Source organism: Xyrauchen texanus, chromosome 8 (assembly GCF_025860055.1).
Source record: "Xyrauchen texanus isolate HMW12.3.18 chromosome 8, RBS_HiC_50CHRs, whole genome shotgun sequence".
NCBI lineage: Eukaryota > Metazoa > Chordata > Actinopteri > Cypriniformes > Catostomidae > Xyrauchen > Xyrauchen texanus.
Window position 1 is genome coordinate 14,886,284 of NC_068283.1, and position 21,751 is coordinate 14,908,034.

The 21,751-nt window shown below is 40.7% G+C and overlaps 1 protein-coding gene across 1 annotated transcript; it reads right to left on the reverse strand.

Moving 5' to 3' along the window:
• Positions 1 to 15,743: 15,743 nt before the first annotated feature.
• LOC127647530 (paraneoplastic antigen Ma1 homolog) lies at positions 15,744 to 16,676 on the reverse strand. The gene has a single exon (XM_052131804.1). The coding sequence runs from the start codon at positions 16,674 to 16,676 to the stop codon at positions 15,744 to 15,746; it is 933 nt and encodes a 310-aa protein (XP_051987764.1).
• Between the last annotated feature and the right edge of the window lie 5,075 nt (positions 16,677 to 21,751).

Here is a 21,751-nt window from a genome sequence, read left to right on the forward strand (position 1 = left end):
TTCCTGTGTCGTGGCAGACTTTCTATATGAAATTACACGCCCATGAGATCGATCGTGACCAACCAATCGCGATGTTGGATTTGAGACACGACCGTCTTGACGGTTAGCATCTTGAACTTGAACGCCCTCTGAGCGATTCAAGCCTCGAAGGTCTAAAATCGGAAGCAACCCCCATCCTTCTTGGGAACCAGGATGCATCTGCTGTAGTAACCTGACTGTCTCTCTGGAAGGGGAACATATTCTATGGCCCCTTTGAACAAGAGATTTTGCAGTTCTTTCCACAGTAGACATGCTTGTTCCAGTTTCATGGTAGTGGGAACCACGCCGTTGAAATGCAAAGGACAACGCGGAGGACCCACATAGAAACACCTGGCAGTAGTTTCCACACTGCCAGGTTCTCTGAGGGGATGTCGAGTGTCCTGTGTCCTGGACTATGGCAGGAAGCAATGGAACACCCAACATTTTGCTGAAAACCGCTAACTCCCGGAATACCAGAGGCGGCGGGAATGGAGAGGTTTCGTAGGGGTATTGGGAGGGTACAGGTGGATGTTTCATGTGACCTGTCCCAAGGGGGGGCTACCCCCACAAGGCTGGGCGCAAAACCCTTTTAAAATTCAAAAAATTATTTTTAGAAATAACTGCCCTGAGATCTTGCTTTGGGGGCTGTTGAGGGCGACGAACCGGCCTCCAGTCTTTATGAGGGGGAGCACGATTCACGTTTTTTTTTTTAGCCTCTCGTCTAGAAAGACCGGGGTGGGGCTGGGTGGCCGATGGCCTCTCCCCCTGAGTGTGGTGAGTAAGGAATTGCCCGAAGGCTTTCTTGTGGCTTTTTGCCTCCTAGAACCTGGCGATAGCTACATTCATAGCGTCACCAAATAAGCCAGAGGGCGAAACCGGGGCATCGAGAAGGAAAAATTTGTCCTTATCTCTGATGCCCGACAGGTTGAGCCATAAGTGTCTCTCCATGCTGACTGAAGCAGACATAGACCGGCCAATGGCATGAGCCGTCTGCTTGGTCGTGCGGAGAGACAGATCCATGGCTTGACGAAGCTCAGAGAAAGCCTCTTCATCGACCGTGGTACCAACACTCATGTCCGTCAACAGATCAACAGATCAGCCTGGCACGCCTGTAACACTAGTGTGCAAGGCAACACCAGCCTGACCTGCTGCCTAATTAGCCTTCCCCACAAGCGTGGAGGTGGTCCTACATGGATTTGTGGGGAGAGTGGGTCACTTTAGTGATGGTGCTGAGCCAGGCGAGAGATAACCCGCCAGTGTCTCTTCTAGCAGCGGCATCACTGAATACCCCCGTCGAATATGTTGAAAGTATATGGTTTCCTCCATGAACGAGAGAGCTCGTCATGGAGGTCATCAAAGAAAGGAAGGGACTGATATAGCATTCCCTTCCTTTTTTTTTTTTTGGGCCAACAGACAGAAATATGTCTTCTAGTTTGGAGCATTTGGGGGTCTCTTGTTCGCCACAGCTGGCCACAGCACGAGTAACCACCTCGAGTAATTCTTCAGCCGCTTTATTATTGTGCGTGGAATGTTCAGAGGTTCAGCGTCCCCCTCGTGAACCAAAGAGGCACCGAAGTGCGCTTCAGGCTTACGAGAAGGATCAGCTGGATCTGGGGACAGAGCGAGCGATAGGGACGGACCCGTCTCTCGCTCCTCAGCCAAATCTATGCGAGAGCCCCACAATGATAGAGTGGGCGCTGGCTCTTGGAAGTAAGCAAGATGAGTGCGAAGCACTTTGACTGTATACAGATCGCAATGCTTGCATGTAAGGAGTGGAGCGCACAAAATGGCGGATGTGGCTCTCGTGAAGAGTACATCACATGAGGTCTCCGCAAATGTGAGCAGAGAGACTGGTTAATTGCATCTACCCGTTAAACGCGTGTCTCTGCTGGTAGGATAACTCAGGGACAAATTTGGAGTCTATCGCCAAGTTATCTGCTCGCCAAATGTGTGTGTAGGTATGTTTTTGAGGGGTCGTGTGTGTGTGGTTTGTACGAGAGAGAGAACAGAGTGACGGCACGAAGTCGGTTTTAGCGATCATGGGAGAGAGGGCAACCGTTATTTTATCACTCATTGACGTGGTGAACAGCTCATATCCGTCGACAGTGGTCGTTGGATCATCAATGGATACACTCAGTGTGCCAGTCTCACCCTTGATGGTGGAAATTCACAAACAGTCAAACGTGGCTGGACTACAACACAGCAAATCTCATTCATGGTAACAGTAAATGACAATAATCCCTAGAGTATTATTAGCAGCATTGAGCGGACTCGGCGGTCTGTAAACTATAAAAGCAATAGCTATGATACACAAGAAAAACACACTATAATAATCTGTCTCTGCCCAGATGTAAACCTCTGTGGAACTTTCCAGTAAGGAAGACGGGAAAACGGCGTCAAAGGTAAGGCTTTTAATATGTATTAATAATTACAACAAAGCATCACACATTTCTTTTGCTCGTCGTGTCGGGTTCTCTCTCCCGGGGCTCTGTTGCTGCTGCTTTTTATGCCGCTCTCCTCATGCTACTGCAATTAGAGACAGGTGTTAGACATAATTTAGCTCAGGTGTGAGCGCCCTTACCGCTTTTCTCTCCCGGACGGGCGCTTGACCACGCCCCCGCTGCCACAACCTCTTACTTGAGTCACGTGGGTAGAGTGTGGGTTTGTCCGTCATTTGACTCCGACTCGGTTCCTTAAAGCTTGTGTGATGACAGGAGGATGTTTCCTCGCTCTGTCGGCAGGCCGTACGGTGGCTGATTCTCGGTGGGTCAGTGGCGAAAACAGCGAAGTCAACTCGGTTGAAGAGGGAAGAGAAATCTTCTTTCTTCACTTCTGCAGGCAAAAGGGTGAAGACACAGATTACTCATTGCTTTGTGAAACACGGAGAAATCTCAACTCGTCCAGCGAGATGGAGACCGTATGGCCAAAATTTCAGGTACGTACGTTACTTCCTTGGGCAACGAGGCTTCCCCTGGGAGCAGATGGGCTGCATCTAGATGAGGCACATACTGTCGTTAGAAGCAATGCCCAGAAAGATCTGAGGTTTTTATATTCTTGATGACGTCATGTTGAGGGATGCGTACTTTCATGCATTTCATCCAATAGGAATTGAGAGTTTGATGCTTCAGGATTTCACACACAGGTGTAAAGTGAGCAAGGCTTCTTGAGATCTGTAGTCTGTTTTGGACTCCCTTTGTTTGAGTTTGGGTTATCAGGCTTCTAGTGTCCTACAGGCCGCAGTCAGGCTTTATGACTGTGTGTAGGCCTGCCTTTGTCTCTTATCTGAATTCCTGAGGCTCAATATTACCAACTTTGAAGACGTTCTCAACACAAAAAGAGAAATTTTGAAGAAGCTTGATGCAAGTCAAGCTCCAAAAATGAAAAAACAAAACAAAAGCACAATAAATCCTTAAAAGCACAATACAAATAGTCAATACAACTTGTGCACTATATTCCAAGTCTTCTGAAGCCATACAATGAGACTGGTGTCTCTACAGAACAAAAGAGGTTGTTTCCCAATCAGTGGGCATTTGCAAACCAGGATGGGCATTTTTCAAACGCTTTACTCGATATGCCTATTGCATAGAGATTCCTTACTTTCATTTGATAGTTTAAATATGCTCATCTGGGTTTGGAAACACCCATTCTGTTCCACACTTTGTGTGAGGAACAGAGCAGAACTTTAGTCTATATTCACTGATAATCATTCTCTGCACTGAAGCTATATAAACTCATTCATGTTTTGCCAGGTCATTGACACCAAACACCATGGGTTCTGGCATGTGTCGTATCTGAACCCAGTGCATCAGTTTGAATATGTGAAATGGAGAATGAGATTTGCTGCCTGGTCTCATGGAACACATTAATATACCTACATTTTTGCCAAAAAATTAAAACATCAATTACATGGCTCTTTGTAAGTACCGTGGTAGTTCATTGATGAAATTAACACTAGAGGCGCTATTATATATAGAGGTTTGCATGTGAAAATTCTAAAAAAATTCTGAAAAATCCTTTTGTGTGTGCAGAAAAGTGGGTAAGGAATAACATAAGGGTGTGTAAATTATGACAAAACTTTTGATTTCATGATCCTTTTTGACCAAATGCCCCACAGATTCTGGTCTCATTTCTTTGTCCTCATCCATTTAAAGACTCTCTTGTTGACTCATTGTTGAGGTTGGTGTATGATGGAGCCATAAATCTGAGAATCTGGGGGACATTTTGTCTGTCATTTTTAATCCCTGAATGTACTAGTAAGATAAAGCTCAGATCGAGACATAATTCAGTGGTTGTTGTTTTTCTGTTCATATTTTGTGGTAAGCATGGTATTGTTCGGGACAGATAAATGTGTCCCCCCTCTTCAATATTGTCTCTTGCCAAGTGTGTCTGTTTTAAAACTGGTTATGACAGGAAGTGACCACATCCTTCTTAAGAAACCACTGCCGAATCTTTACATGGAAAAAAGAGGAACATAACACAACATAGTTCCTTCAAAAACATTGCCTGGACGGTCTTTTCATTTTTCAAACAAAGACAGCTTAGTAAGACGCTGAAAGAGTCAGTGCCTTCAGCTGCCTGAACGTGGCTTGTAAAAAGAACAAAAATCTAAAAGATGAGTTAATTCAATCCATGAGCTTTGACTAGAGAGCCATTTACTTTCAGTGTCCTTGTGGTGATTTATCTTGGTAAATTGGAGGCTTGGTTGGTTGCTGTGTGAAAGACTGATTCTTAACAAGAGTATTTAAACAAGTGCTCCATATTGATTTTCCCAGCAGCCTCAAGAATTATGGTACATTTGAAATCTGAAAACATGAGCAATAAGAGGGAAAATATAATGTGCGAGAGAAAACAGAGTCTGGTTTTAAGGTTCAGATTCAGAGGATAAGATCATGAGATATAATTGCACGAACTATGGTCAAAATACAAAACAATAACTGCCATGTTGAGGCCATGGCTTTTCTCGTGGTATCCGTGGGACCTAATAAGCTTGTTTTGTTGTGGCAGGTGTAGACAGAAGTGGCCAGTATTCTTATAGTTGTTGGCAGAGTAGGGCTGCACGATTATGACTAAAATCATAATTGAAGATTGTTTCCCTTTATATTGTAATTGCTATTAATAATATTGATTAATATAAATGTATTGCATGTAGTTTTATTTATGAAGCTAGCTACACATCCCAAAAAAATCTAAGAACTGTGTTCCTGTTCAGCATTAACTCAATGACTGAGTTCTGCACTCTTGTCAAAACTCCCGTTATTATTAATAAAATGTTTATTATTAATAAAAAATTCTCATTCTGTGAGTGCGTGCTGAATGGATTTCTTCTGAGCTGGTGAGTTAAACACAATCCATTAATAAAGTTTGTGGAAATGTGGAAAAATGTATTTTATTTCCAAGCACCACAACTCACCACACAGCTTTAGATGGGATTAGCTTTAAATGCATGCCTCTGTTAGCCGTGAACTCATCCACCAGTAATAAAGGAGCCACCCTGGCACGATATAAATGACATTGGTTACGTAGCTCTCACTCGTATCTTTGTGACACTGCCCCACTTCTTTTCACCCCTGCTGACATCATACCTTTAGTCCATTTCCATTGTAAAGATATTATATATCGTCATTGTTTTAGTTTGTCATTGATCTGAACCGCTTTCTCAGTGTACTTAGGTATCTGATTCTCTTGTGTGTGTTTGTGTTGTACTGGGTGATAACAGATGAAAGACTCTTAAAAACTGTTTGGAAGAAAAGCCCCCTCGCTGTGGAGTGGCATGGGGCCTCCTGCATGCAATCTTAATGAAGCAGAAATTAAAGCCCCCCTCCAACCCAGTTACACTCGCTCTACCAGCCCTGAGATGCCATGAGGCCCCTTGATCAGATAACACCAACCCTGTTCTGTTCTTTGGCTTAAACTGCACTGAAGAACACTGTCAGCTCCTTCATGGAGGCTAGCGCTTGGACTTGAGTATCTGTGAATTGTACACTCATAACAACAACACCAGATTTGCCTAAACAAATCATGCCTATTGAAACTAGCCTGTGCCCACTCATATATTTTGAGGATATTTAAATGCAACTTGAATTTTTCTTTGAATTCAAACTTTCAATGCAAAAACTTTCAATGCAAAAAAGCATTGTCACATTAAAAGAACTTCAGCTTTTAAAAGCCCACCTCGAGACACCTGCATACAGTTTCATTTGTTGCGCTGTGTCTAGCTTTTTTAACTCAAGAAAACGTTCAATCTGAATGGGCCTTAAGGCACCAAGTATATGCCTCTGGTGCTAAAAAACAAAAATTGGTGCATGATGCCACTGTTTTACTGACATGTGTATATCCCAGTTTCGGAGCAAGAAGAAAGAAATACAGAATGTCTGCTCAAAAAAAAGAAAGAAAGTGTGAAACACTTTCTTATGATGTGTTACATTTATACGAGCAGACAGAGAAAGAAATAGAAATAAACCTTGTGTAAATTGTTAGCTTTATGCTAAGCTAAAATGCTAATTCTAGCCATTTTACATGCACATGTTTACAGGCATGATCATATTTCTTTTCAAGAAAATTTACGTTAGATCATAATTTCTTTTTTATAGTAAGACCTTTGATATTAGGGCAGAAATCTCATTTTTGTATTGTTTTCCTGTAAAAATATATACAAATCTTTAAAAAAAGATCAATTTGATCAACACTGAAGAAGATATTTATGTTTTTCAGAGAATGTATTTTTACCATGTGTATTTTGTCTTACTGTACTGGCAGAGTTTTTATAGTCAAAACAAATAACAAAATATACCAGTGCTGAAGAAGTAATCCAAAGTATTTAAAATATGTTACTGATCTTGAGTAATCTAACAGAATACTTTACAAATGAAATTTTATAGCATGTATTCTGTAATCTGTAGAGGAATACATTTCAAAAGTAACCATCCCAAACATATATATATATATATATATATATATATATATATATATATATATATATATATACTGTATATCTGGCTGCATGCCACTTGGCCATGCGTCCTGGAACACCAACACATTCTTCCTCCAGAGATCCTACCAGTCACAGTTGGAATCAATCAGATTTCCCAAAAATAACTAATTTTCCAGGGTAAAGCTCATCTTTACTCCATTTTGTATTTCGTAAGACTATATCACACACACTGAATTACCCTATCATTCTGTATATTTTGATGTACTTTGATTATGCACTGATTATCTTAATTTCTGCCCCTGACTTTTCCTTGTGTTTCACCAGATTAAACACATCAGTGGATTTTTATGTGGGACCTGCTTCTGTATTAACTTGCTTGTATTGCAGTGCACCAAAGAGGGCAGTTAAATAACCAATGTTTATAACCCAAAAGCATGATACCCGCATGCTTTAGCCTTCTCACATCATGTTTGGCTACACAATATGTTTACATAGTCAAGCTCAAAGAGATAAGTGTATTATGGGTCAGTGCAAAGCACTGAGGATGTAGAGTTGCTGGAAAAACTGTGAACAAGTAACCTCTGATACAGTCTAGTTTTAACTCCAGCATCTTTTCCTGCAGCATAGGCTATGGATATAATACCTTCTTTAAGTAGTAACACATGAATCTGTGATTGAGAAAAAAAGAAAGAACAGTAAGACCTTCACAGTGCTGTGTATATAAATATATTTTATGCAGTAAAGCAAACAGGGTTTGCTGTGGTTCTATATAAACCAGGTACACATCAGAACATAAGACACTCTTTGTCTGACAGCATCTGCATTGAAGACTCACGCAGAACTTTGCATGTTCTTGAAGAAAAAGTATCAGATTTCCCTCCCTCAAATTTAGTGGCTTGCAACAGAGCTGGCTTTTGGCATCTTCTCTTTTTCTTGTTCAAAACTTGCTTTGACTATTTGGACGTTGACCTGTACATTTGTCTAACTAAACTCTTGAGATCCCATGCATTACTTAGCAGATATTTCTGAAAGTGAGTTTTTTTTTCCCCCTTTTGTTTTTTTTTTTCCTTTCTGGATTATAAAGATCAAAGTGTGCAGCTCAAAGAAACAAAAAGGCACTTAAAGTGATAATTCACCCAAAAATGAAAATTCTCTCATCATTTACTCAGCCTCATGCCATCCCAGATGTGTATGACTTTCTTCAGCTGAACAAAAATGAAAAAGAGGACAGCTCTGTATGCCCTCACAATTCAAATTAATGATGGCCATGACTTTGGAGCTCAAAACACCACATAAAGCCAGCATAAAAGTAATTCAAATGACTCCAGTGGTTAAATCATTGTCTTCAGAAGAGATATGATAAGTGTTGGTGAGATGTAGATCAATACTTAAGTCCTTTTTTACTAAAAATCTCTACTTTTACTCCCACATTCTTTGTGCATATTGCCACCTATAGGAGGAGAATTTGTAGTAAAAAAGCATTTACATATTGATCTGTTTTTCACCCACACCTATCATCAGTGGCGGTTCTACATTGAATTGCACCCTGGGCGAGACCACCTTTGAGCGCCCCCCCACCTCCCCCCAAAAAAAACACACACACACAAAATTATCCACAAACAATCCTGACCAGTGGCAGAAGATGCTCCAAAATATTTTAGAAGTGCCACGGAATTGCAATTGAAATTGAAATTAAAAGACCATATGATGATGTTTTATAACAGCTAAAACAGCCAGTCAAATTGACCCCAAACATAATAAGAGAGACATAAACATGACAACTTCTTGACATTACCAAGACAACATAAATTGTCATAAATATGTCATAAACATGCAGATGAATTATCAAACTTAAGAAACCACTTAGCTTTATGGGTTAACTTTACAGTAAACTGTCATGTGGTTGGTTTTGACATTGGCTGTCATGAGGCCATTATAACTGTGTCATGAATATTTTTCTTGACCTCAACTACAGTGGTACACATTGAATTTGTCATTAAAATGTCATTGTACCACTTGAGGTCAAGAAAAGTATACATGACACTGTTATAAAACAACTTGACAGAGTATTAACACTTAATCGACATTTTACTGACATTCAATTTGTACTACTGGGAAATAAAGTGGTCAGAAAAATATTCATGACACAGTTATAATGGCTTCATGACAGCCAATGTCAAAACCAACATGGCAGTTTAATGTAATGTTAACTCATAAAGCTAAGTAGTTTCTTAAGTTTAATAATTAATCTGCTATGTCATGTTTTTTATGACATATTTATGACAGGTTATGATGTCTTGGTAATGTCAAGTTGTCAACAAAGGCATCTCAAACAAATAATGTCATATTTGCATTAAAAATGTCATAATTGAGCGAGTGACACTTAATGACAGTTGTCATAAACATGCATAAAAACCTCCTTCATATTCATGGCATGTGTCATGTAGCAAATAAGTAGTAAATAAATAGCAAATGTCGTCTCTTTGAAACTACCTACAGATTTAAAAAAAAAATCTGTTGGCTAATTACAGGGCCTAACGTAACCCAACTGATGGAAATAAATAATAACTGAACTTGTACCAGTTTGGTTGCAAAGCACAATATTATGGTGAAATTAGATCTCGTGTTTGTTGACTTAAAACCGAATTATTGTTGTATAAGCATAGCAAGCATCATAGCAAATAGGCTAACAAACGTAAGAGTTACCAACAATTAACATTAGCCCTTCATTCATGACAACATGGATACCGTAATCATATCACAGAGAGAACATATGTAACCTCAGTAATGATACCCGCTATGTTAAAGCTGGGGCCTGGGTAAGTATTTGTTTCACAGTTATGATTACCTATAATAATCACATTAATTTGCCATTCCCTTCAGCAGCAATAAAGACTAGTGAATCCAATACTGGTATTAATGAGTCTTTTTATATATTTGAATAACTCACTGAATTAAGAAAATGTGAAAAGTAATAAAATGTGAAAATACACTCTTTGGAAATAAAATAATATGTCAAATTACATCCTGTTAAAGGATTTACAATTTCAAAAAATAAACCAAACACTTATCTTCACAAGTGTTAAACCCAATGAAATACTCATGAAACTTAAACTTAATTCAGTAACAAAACTCACTTAAATGGGCCCACATTCACACTCTCATACACACACACACCAACCCAACATTGCAGGCCTGGTGTTTTCCAGAACGTGACGTGTCCCGCGATATGATTATGTCGTGGCTTCGGCTTTCACGAGCAGCTGTCTTTCTCTCCCGCGATGCAACAGAGGAACTCGAGGCTTTTCCGGTCACCCCGAGCGCTATCTGTTGTGACGATCTATATATACCTCGTTGCCAGAGGAACTCCGGGTTTCCTGGTCGCCCGGAGCGCTATCTGATTCGCCTCCTCTACGATGAATGTGATCCGGCTCGTCGCTAGTGCTGATCACCACACGAGCGCATGGAGTGAACGTGCTGAGTGAAATCTATGACAAATATCACCACTACTTGCTAAATAAAGTTCTTATTAGCAAAATACAAATACTAATGACGGATTCACCCGGTATATACGGGATTATCGTGTGAAAATCCCTTTTATTCAGCCTCTACAATCCTCTTGTTCTCCGACTCGTTTCTTCTTTTTTCTCTCCCTCTCAGCCACGCCCCTCCTCCCGTCAATTGCGTGATACGTGAGTACGTCAACAAGACATTAAACAATATTATACATAAATATATAACTATATTCATACACATGAAAACAGTGTAAAGGCACATAATAAATAAAATACACACATTATAATGTAAATAAACATATTACTTTCAAACAGTAAATTAGTGTCTTTAGGGCGGTTTGTAGATTTACCTAACTCATCATAACTGAGTTTAACTACAGGCTTTATTTCTCTTTTAGACCTAATTTCTCTAGCAGGCTCCAGACCATTGGGATTCTTTTCACCGACAGGTTCTTCAGGAAAAGGTAAGTTATCCCCTTCTACCACTGGAGATTTAGGTCTTTCAACTTCTTGCGTTGTTTCATTATCATGTCTTTCCCTTTCCAGAGTATCACCCATCCTCTTTGGCTCAGAATTTTCAACCGAGTGTATTACTTTCCCCTCACTGTTGTCACAGCTCCTGGATGGTTCACTCTCTACAGGAACAGACACTCTTCTTTCCTGTAGAACAGATCACAGATTCTGGGATTCTGGTAGTCTTCGAAGTTCTTCCATGGTTTCTAGAGGTATGTATGCTGCATCCACATCCTCGCAATCTGAAGATACTGTAACTCATCCTCTTCATAACTTCCTTCCACAGGTACATCGGCTGTTCCTGCTTCATGGAGAGGAGGTCGTTGAAGAGTCTGGGACCTTGTCGCTGGTCTCTGAGGTACTTTCTTTTCCTCGGTCTCTTTTGGCATTCTCACCAGGTATCCGATAGGCAGAAGATGATTTCTATGCAATGTCTTGACAGTTCCCTTACCTTTCTCGGGTTTTACATGGTAGACAGGCAAGTTTGGCATCTTACTGACAACCACATATGGTAAGGAACTCCATTTGTTTCCCAGTTTGTTCTTTCCTGCAACTCCTAGATTTCTTATTAGAACTTGATCTCCTTCTTCAAGTATTTGATCTCGAACTCTTTTATCATGGAGTCTTTTGTGGTGGCTTTTGTCTGCAGCATCTGAATCTACTTGGTAGGCCCTTTTTAGATCTGTTCTTAGCTTAGATACATATTGCTGGTAATTGTCTGCTTCACCTTCAGATGAGACAGAGAAACAGAGATCAATTGGGAGTCTTGCTTCTCGTCCAAACATGAGGACATAGGGGGAATATCCAGTGGTGTCGTTTCTTGTACAATTATAAGCATGTACTAGTTGACTGACATGCTGACTCCACTTTTGCTTCTGAGACTTGTCAAGAGTCCCAAGCATCGACAGCAACGTTCTGTTGAATCGTTCTGGCTGTGGATCCCCCTGAGGATGATATGGAGTCGTTCTTGATTTCTGAATCCCCAACATCTTCAGCAACTCATGGATTAACTTGCTTTCGAAGTCACGTCCCTGATCCGAATGTATACGTGCTGGTAATCCGTAATGAACAAAATACCTTTCACATAATACTTTGGCAACCGTGAGAGCTTTTTGGTCTTTCGTCGGAAAAGCTTGAGCATACCTAGTGTAGTGATCAGTGACTACAAGGATGTTGAACACTCCTTTTGAGTCAGGCTCCAGGGACAAGAAATCGATACAAACAAGATCCATGGGACCATTGCTGGTGATCTGCTTCAATGGTGCGGCTCTTTGGGGTTGTGTCTTGCGAAGAATACACTTTCCGCAGTTCTTTACATATTGGTCAATTTCATTTGACATCTTTGGCCAATAGAAACTATCTTTTATTAAAGCAGTGGTCTTATCTACTCCTAGATGTCCAGTTTCATCATGCAGGGACTGTAAGACCATGGACCGATACTTCTGCGGTAAAACAAGCTGAAAACACTTTTCATGTTGTTGTCTCTGTACCACCCTAAATAATAGTCCTCTTCTTACTACAAGTTTGGATCCCTCTTTCTGTAGTAGGTGTACTTCAGGATCTTTATCCCTGGATAATGAAAACAACTGCCCTTTTGTCACAGCATGTCTCACTGGAGAAATAGCAGGGTCTTCTTCCTGAGCTTCTATTAAGTCATGGGAACTCAAATGCTCAAGGGAACCAACGTCTAATCTGGTGGGAAATGCATAGCATTCAGGTATGACTTCAGGGGACACCCCCAACTGCTCTACACACTTTTGAGTGTTCATTGTTTTGCACAGGGCCTGGATACCAGAAGGTGATATTTCTTGCCAATCTTGTTCTTCTGTAGTGGAAGAAAAGTTGCGCGACAGAGAATCAGCATCAATGTTGTTTTTTCCAGGTTTATACTGTATGTTGAAGTTGTAGGTGGATAGCGCAGCCAACCACCGGTGACCAGCTGCATTGAGCTTTGCAGTGGTAAGTATGTAAGTAAGTGGGTTGTTGTCTGTTCTTACTGTAAATCGTGCACCATACAAGTAGTCATGAAACTTGTCTACCACTGCCCACTTGAGTGCTAAAAACTCAAGTTGGTGGACAGGGTAACACTGTTCAGATGCCTTCAACTTGCGGCTGGCAAATGCTACTGGCCTTACGCTTTCTGGGTACTCCTGGTTTAAAACAGCTCCCAAACCATTCAGGTTGGCGTCTACATGCAAAATGTAGGGCCTGGTTGAATCAGCAAATGCCAACACAGGGGCGTTAGTAAGACAATGAATGATCTTCTGGAATGCCTCCGTACATTCTTCCGTCCACCTGCCCCCAAAAGCTTCAGACTCCTTGTAGTACATCCCTTTGTTCTTTACTGCTCTCTTGCCATGCTGAGTAGGCGGATATCCCTTGGTAAGCTCAGTAAGGGGTCTGACTATAGCGGAGTAATTCGCTATGAAGCGCCTGTAGTACCCACAGAATCCCAGGAATGATCGGAGGGATTTCAAATCAGTGGGTTGCTTCCAATTGGTCACAGCTTCAACCTTTGCTGGATCAGTGGCAATGCCCTTCTCAGAAATTATATGTCCCACATATTTTACCCGAGGTTGACAGAACTGACACTTGTCAAGTGAAACTTTTAATCCACTTTCTTCAAGTCTATCTAGGACTTTTAGCAGACATTCTTCATGTTCCTCTAGTGTTTTGCCAAACACTATGAGATCGTCCAAGTACACAAGTACTTCCAGCAGATTCATGTCCCCTACGGCCTTCTCCATTAATCTCTGGAACGTAGCAGGGGCTCCAGAGATTCCTTGCGGCATCCTCTCAAACTGATAGAACCCAAGCGGGCATATGAAAGCAGTCTTGTCCTTGTCTTCATCAGCCATCTGGATCTGATAATACCCACTCCGTAGGTCTAAAACGGAGAACCATCTGCTGCCCGTAAGACAATCTAAAGCTTCATCAATCCTCGGCACTGTGTATTGATCTGGGATGGTTCTTGTGTTTAGGGTTCTATAGTCAATACACATACGTACTGTTCCATTCTTCTTCCTGGCTACAACAATGGGGGAAGCATATGAACTCCAGGACTCTTTGATGATTCCAGCGGCCAACAACTCATGAAGATGACGGCGTATGTCATCAATGTCAGCAGGTGCAAGCCTGCGGGATCTCTCTCGAAACGGCGTGTTGTCACTCAAGCGAATATGATGTTCCACTCCTTTAGCAGATCCCACATCCCATTCATGGAGTGAAAAGACATTAGTTCTCTCCGCCAGTTTTTGGGATAACCTATCCTTCCAATATTTTGGAATCGGCGAATCTCCAAAATTAAACAAGCATGGATCTACAGGTGATGATTTTGCTGAATGGTCTTTCTCCACAGTAGTAGCAACTTCAGTGGTATATCCGTGCGCCACCACTGAACCAACAGGAATACAAACTTCTTTCTGTGATACATTTCTCAGTAGCACAGGAAATCGGTTCACTTGGATCGCTGATGAGGGAATGATAGTAGGCTTTACTAGAATCTCAGCAGGACTACTAGAAGTTGACAGTTGATCAACAGCTAAGATGCTCTTGTCAATGGATTGCATCACCTTGACTTTGCATGTAACTTGACACTCACTCCTTGGTGGAATACTGAGTGGACCTGGACCTGACCATTGAATTTCAGCCACAGCATCTTCGTTTCTCTGTTCTCTGACTTCCATTTTGAACGTCTTTGACTTCTGAAGATTTACTGGCATTGTGCGAACAATGTCTACTCCAGCAGACTCTTTAAAAAGCTGGGCTAACCGTTGGAACATACTGGCATTGGTACCGATGAGTAATGGAACCTGTTTGGGTCCATGAGGCTCTGGACACACTAAAGCCAATACACTGATGGATTGTTGCGCTCCTGTTAACTTCTCAGGAAATTGCAGCTCTACTTCCACATAGCCACGATATGGGAAACTGGAATCACTCAAGCCCCAAACAGCTAGTCCAGAAATGGGGTGAATTGGAGAATCAGATAGGTATTGGTTATACCATTCTTCAAAGATAATGGTTACCACAGATCCACTGTCAAGCAAAGCTTGACAAGGTGTTCCATTTACCTTCACAGGAATAACGGAAGATGGTCCCACTAGTCCTTCAGGGATACTGATGGTTGGTTTGACTTGAACCGCACTTCTCTTCACAGAACAGTTATGTTCCTCTTCGGGAGCCTCTTCATTCCTCTGTATTCCTTTAGCTTTCCGCAGAGATTGAATGAGCTTCTGAATCACTTTCTTCTCATTTACAGGAGCTTTGCACTTCGAAGCAATGTGTCCGTCACCTCCACACCTGTAGCAGAAGTAATCTTCTGAGCTTTTTGAAGATCCAGATACTTTTGATCGGGTGAACTTCACTGGATATGCTTGGCTTCTCTCTGAAGAAGTTTCTTTCTCCACTGTAGATGTTGGTTGTACAGCCATCACTTTCACTTGCTGTCTGAGTTTTCTCACTTCTTTCTTCAGAGCTTGTACTTCAACAACTTTCATCCATGAACTCTAATGCTGGCTGGCTTTTCGGTTTCTTTTCAGAAATCGCATCATCCTTTGACTTAACGGTTAACTCTGCCACCATAGATTGTAAGTCTTTGATCTCAGTTGCAAACTCTTGAAAGAATGGATCTTTGATATTCTCGCTTCCAACTTGCACTTGACGAACTGTTGGATTAGACTTTCGTCTTTCAGTTTCTCGTACCTCCTCTTCCCGAATCTCATGTAGCAGATCTAGGAAATCAGGTGGGTTACTCTTTCGTTCCCTTAGCCGTAACTGAAGCAGCATGATATCAGACTGGGTTGCTCCTCTTTTCCAGCAGACTGAGCAGGTAACCCTCCTCTTTGTACAACTCTGATCAAGATTTTCTCAAGTCTTCTCAGAAAATCCGACAAGTATTCTCCTTGTCGTTGCCGTACTGCTCTGAACTTGAAATACAGATCTTCACAAGACTCTGAGCTTCCAAAAGCACTTTCTATGGCTGTTAAGTACTCTTTTGGAGATGCTTCAGCATTGGTAAACCTTACCGCTTGGATAATCTCCAAGGCTGGTCCACGCAAACTCTCCATTATCCTTAACTTCTTTTCTTTTTCGGAACGATCACTTTCCTCAACCATGAGCATTGCTTGTTCCATCCAATTCTCTAAATTATCTTCTCCAGCTGGAATGGGAGTGATACCCGAAAAGGTCCTCAGCCGTCTGAAGGAACTGCTATCACTTGAGATTTTGGTGGTTTTAGCAAGCAATTCACCCACCGCCCTGATGATAGACTCAGGCGTAGAAGCATTTAACAAGTTAGGTAAACTTGACTCTTGATGTTCCTCTCTTAGCTCTGATTCATCAGGCGCAACAAAACTTTCCCTTTCACCATCTAAAACATTACCCTCCATTCTGTCAGCACTCAGGTTCCATGGGTCTGATCCATCAACAGGCAATACATCAAGAGGGAGTCTAATTCCATGCACCTTCTCACGACATTCACATAGCACTATCAGAGACTGAGATTCCTGGCTATACATCCGTCCTCTTACCCTGACTCTTCCAAGGGCTTTGATAGAATGCATAGTGTCTTCAATTTTAGAAACATCTGTCTCTTCTGGAATTCTACTCACAATGATGGCATAATCTGGATCAATGCCTTCACCTCGACACCAACTTTTCAAGTCAGGGACTGAGAAAGGGGTCTGCAAACAAGCCATAGCTAGAGCAAAACTGTTACTTTTTACTAGAAAATTTCAAACGTGATTTTCTTTTTTCTCAATTACTAATGCTGCTGCAGTAACAAGGGAAATGGATCCCAGCGGTGCCTCCAATTTATGTAACCCCAGTAATGATACCCGCTATGTTAAAGCTGGGGCCTGGGTGAGTATTTGTTTCACAGTTATGATTACCCTATAATAATCACATTTATTTGCCATTCCCTTCAGCAGCAATAAAGACTAGTGAATCCAATACTGGTATTTATGAGTCTTTTTATATATTTGAATAACTCAATGAATTAAGAAAATGTGAAAAGTAATAAAATGTGAAAATACACTCTTTGGAAATAAAATAATATGTCAAAATACATCCTGTTAAAGGATTTACAATTTCAAAATATAAACCAAACACTTATCTTCACAAGTGTTAACCACCCTGAGTTTGTATGTATAACTCAATAACACAATCCTCCAATTGTATTAAACCCAATGAAATACTCATGAAACTTAAATTCAGTAACAAAGCTCACTTAAATGGGCCCACATTCACACTCTCATACACACACACACCAACCCAACGTTGCAGGCCTGGAGTTTTCCAGAACGCGACGTGTCCTGCGATATGATTATGTCGTGGCTTCGGCTTGCATGAGCAGCTGTCTTTCTCTCCCGCGATGCAACAGAGGAACTCGAGGCTTTTCCGGTCACCCCGAGCACTATCTGTTGTGACGATCTATACCTCATTGCCAGAGGAACTCCGGGTTTCCTGGTCACCCGGAGCGCTATCTGATTCGCCTCCTCTACGATGAATGTGATCCGGCTCGTCGCTCGTGCTGATCACCACACGAGCGCATGGAGTGAACGTGCTGAGTGAAATCTATGACAAATATCACCACTACTTGCTAAATAAAGTTCTTATTAGCAAAATACAAATACTAATGACGGATTCACTCGGTATATATGGGATTATCGTGTGAAAATCCCTTTTATTCAGCCTCTACAATCCTCTTGTTCTCTGACTCGTTTCTCCTTTTTTCTCTCCCTCTCAGCCACGCCCCTCCTCCCGTCAATCACGTGATACGTGAGTACGTCAATAAGACATTAAACAATATTATACATAAATATATAACTATATTCATACACATGAAAACAGTGTAAAGGCACATAATAAATAAAATACACACATTATAATGTAAATAAACATATTACTTTCAAACAGTAAATTAGTGTCTTTAGGCTCACTGGGCTACACATAGTTGCATACCTTTATCTTTTGCTCGTTTCTCCTCTTCTTCTTTTCTTTTTTTCTAAATTGTGCACCTGATGGCTTTGACCTTTTCCTATCTATCCCTGTTTATTTGGCACTCGACAATCAACAGATTTCCCATCCCCCGCCCCCCAACACTGTCACTCACGTTACGAGTCACGGCCAGAAGTCAAGACTAAACCAATTCACCTTGGTGAGGTGACCACATAATCATTTTTAATATATTACTTATTTTTATTAGCCATTTCACACAGAAAAACAAAAATGTGCAGGAACTATAGGCCTGTATTTATAATATTATGAATAAAATGTGCGTTATTTGGAAGAAAGTCGAGTGTGACTGACTTTAGCCCACTAATTTCATTAGAGTATTGCTCTGTTATACAGTGGACCCCCCCCCCCCCCCCAGTCAGTCACCCAGAGGTGAACTATCCCCTGCCTGCTGCGCCCCCTCCCTTTTCTCTTCTCACACACGGCACCTTCTCAGCACGCAGGGGCGCCAATTTGCCAATTCCCCACACAGTGAATTATGATAGATAATAGAAAACCTCTATGTAGAAAACCGCTTCGCGGCGCAGAGTTTTTTTTATTTATTTATTTATTTTTTAAATTATTATTATAACTGCTCGTGCCGCCCCCCATGTGACATGAAAAAATGCCGCCTCGAGCGAATGCCCGGTTCGCCCGTGCCTAAAACCGCTACTGCCTATCATATTACTTCAGATTAAATGGATTAAACCACTGGGGATTTATAAATTACTTTTATGCTGCCTTTATGTGTTTTTGCAGCTTCAAAGTTTTGTCACCCATTCACTTGCATTGAATGGACAAACAGAGCTGAACTGTTCTTCTAAATATCTTTGTTTGTGTTGTGCAAAAAAACAAAAAAACAAATCATACACATTTGGAATTTCATGTGGGTGAGTAAATGAAAATAATTATTTTTTTGTTTTGGGGTGAATTATTCCTTCAAGTATATGCTGTAGCTTGGGAAAAAGTAGCAAATTGCTTTCACACTATCATACATTTGCTGCTTTAATGTGAAAGTTAGTATTACATTTGTGTTTACATTTTACATTCTTTTATGTTTTATAATATCTTTTAATCAATCTACTTTTCATTTTTATTTCAGTTTTCTCACAAATATGAAGAATAATGTAGTGTTAAAGTGGAGGGTAAGAACGATGCATTCATGTCCATAAATAAAAAAATAAAACATCATGAAGAATTCTTTCATCAATTTAACTTTGCGGCAGGTTTGAATGTGTACCAATGGAAGTGAGAAGGGATTTATTTTTTATAGAGCTACTGGACACTGCATTTCCATACTCATTGTATGGAAAGAGCAAGTTGAGCATTTTGCAAGGAAAGAAGAGTTTGGTATGACATGAGAGTGAGTAAATGATAACAGAATATTTGGTTCAACAATTTCTCAACTACATATTGGCTGTGTTAGAATAGCTCAAGAAGAGAGCATTATGTGAATCTAGAGCTTGTGTCCAAATTCAGAACTGTTGTAAATAGGCACCTTTTAAAATGCAGTGACAAATATTTAGTATGATCTCTGCTGAACAAAGACTTAATACTGTAACAGTTTAACTGTGTGGGCAGACTTTTATATTGTTGTCAAGTTGTCCTGTGACTGTGTTAGTGTGTGTCCACATGCCATGTGGTCTGTACTCTGCATTGGCCTCTTTTCCACTGTAGTCCTGCTAATCTCCATTGTTATTTTGGGTGGTGTATTGAAAGGGTCCATATCAGCAGCGCCAGGCACTCCCTCAAACCCTCACATAAACACATGGAGCATTACACACAAACAACATCAGATGTACAATTGTGAGAGAACAAAAAAAAGGTCCAATCCCATCTCCGTCTGTCACACAGGAACAAACACGCACCCAAACACAACTCTTCTTAATCACAGTTCACCTGCTTAAAACATACCCATTCGTGTATGCTTTCATGCAGCCTACAGCTGGATAATCCACTCGGCTTGTCACACTGGAACAAACAAACTACTAGATGGCTTAACCCTCACCCATTCTCCATGAAAGAATTGTGTTAGCCGTATACTGTTTGCTCTCTTTCGAGATTAGTGAAAAACCTTGTCATCTTTTTGGAATCCAGACTAATTTTGTTTAAGTAGAACAGAATTGGCTGCAGTCCAACTGTGTGTTTTATAAGGGGCTTTGAAGCTCTGATTTACAATAGGAATATTTTAAGAGGAATTTGGAGTAATGCCCAATCAAACTTTTACTTCATATTGGTATTGGTGCCAAAAGCTGGTCAGGATTGACAACAATAATAGATCTGAGGAATTTATTTAATTAAAGTGATAGTTCACCCATATCATATAGCGAGGGACCCATTTGGACAACATTAATAGTGCTTTTTTGTTATATTGGTTATACTTTACCTTAAGGTTTGTTATGTTCAGCATAGACTAATACACTTTTAAAATCAAAAGTTATATATGTTATCATTAGTTAAAGCACTATGAACTAACAATGAACAAATGTATTTTTATTAACTAATATTAACAAAGATTAATAAATGCTGTAAAAAGCATTTTATTCATTGATAGTTCATGATACCTAATGCAGTAACTAATCTTAACAAATGCATCTAATTGAAGTGTTATTGTCATTTTTGGAGCTTGCAGCACCCATTCACTTGTTTCTAAGGAACTTGTTGTATTCACAAGTACTTGTTAAATTGAAAAGAGCAGCATGAGCATTCTGTCTGAAATCTCCTTTGTATTCCACAGAATGAAGTCAAATGGGTTTGGAACGACATGAACTACATTACTTGCCAAACCAGACTGTTGTGCTCTGCAGAGAAAGTGAGAGAGAGAGAGAGAGAGAGAGAGAGAGAGAGAGAGAGAGAGAGAGAGAGAGAGGTTATAAAAGCTGTGTTCAACTCCACAAAAAGAAAGAGGTTCTCCAGTATTGTGAGGTCATAACTGAGGTGGGGCCCATATAGAGGTAGAGTTTTGTTCAGGGAGTCTGTTTTTTTCCCACCATCCACCAAGCGCCCACTGCTGCCAAGAACGTGACTCAAGAATGGAGCTCTGCTTTGGTCGGCACTGTAATCTCTGGAACGGGCAACAATGTCAAGACAGCCTAAACTACAAACAGATCCACTGCACAATAACAGGCTGCTGATGTTTTGCAACAACTAAGCATCCCTTTGTTCTCACTGTCCCAACAACACCCTTTGCAGGCTTTGTTGACTGCCTGGTTGTGTGGTGCAGGGTTTGTTTAGCACGGGACTACTGCTGTTGGAGCCCCAATTTAATTAATTATCTTAATCATCAAGTGACATACAGTATATACTTGACAGAAAACATTTAAAGACACCTGCCAGTTTAGAGTGCATGATTTGGTTGGCCATCTAAAACATCTTTAGTTTCTTTACTATCTCCTCTTTGACTTAAAGGTCATGTACTGTAAATCATATGCATTTGTAGGTTGGTTCCCCCAAAAGCGTAAACACCATGGTTCTGTGATACTATCAAAACATTGCTCTGTTTGTTTGAGGGTCCTGACCAGCCCCATGTGACAATATTCAACATCAAATTACTGGCAAGTGCCATCCCCCATCAGATTTTTTCTCTGTAGTGTTACATACTCAAAACACGTGCAAGGCTAATGAGCTGAGCGAGTTATATTAGCAGCACTGTATTTGCAGTATATATGCTTGGCTGTTAAAAGTTCTAAATCTAAAGTAGCCCAATAACACTGGGTTTTTGAGGACCGAAGAGTGGATGAGAGCATTTATCTGCATTAAAAGGCACTGCTACTACTAC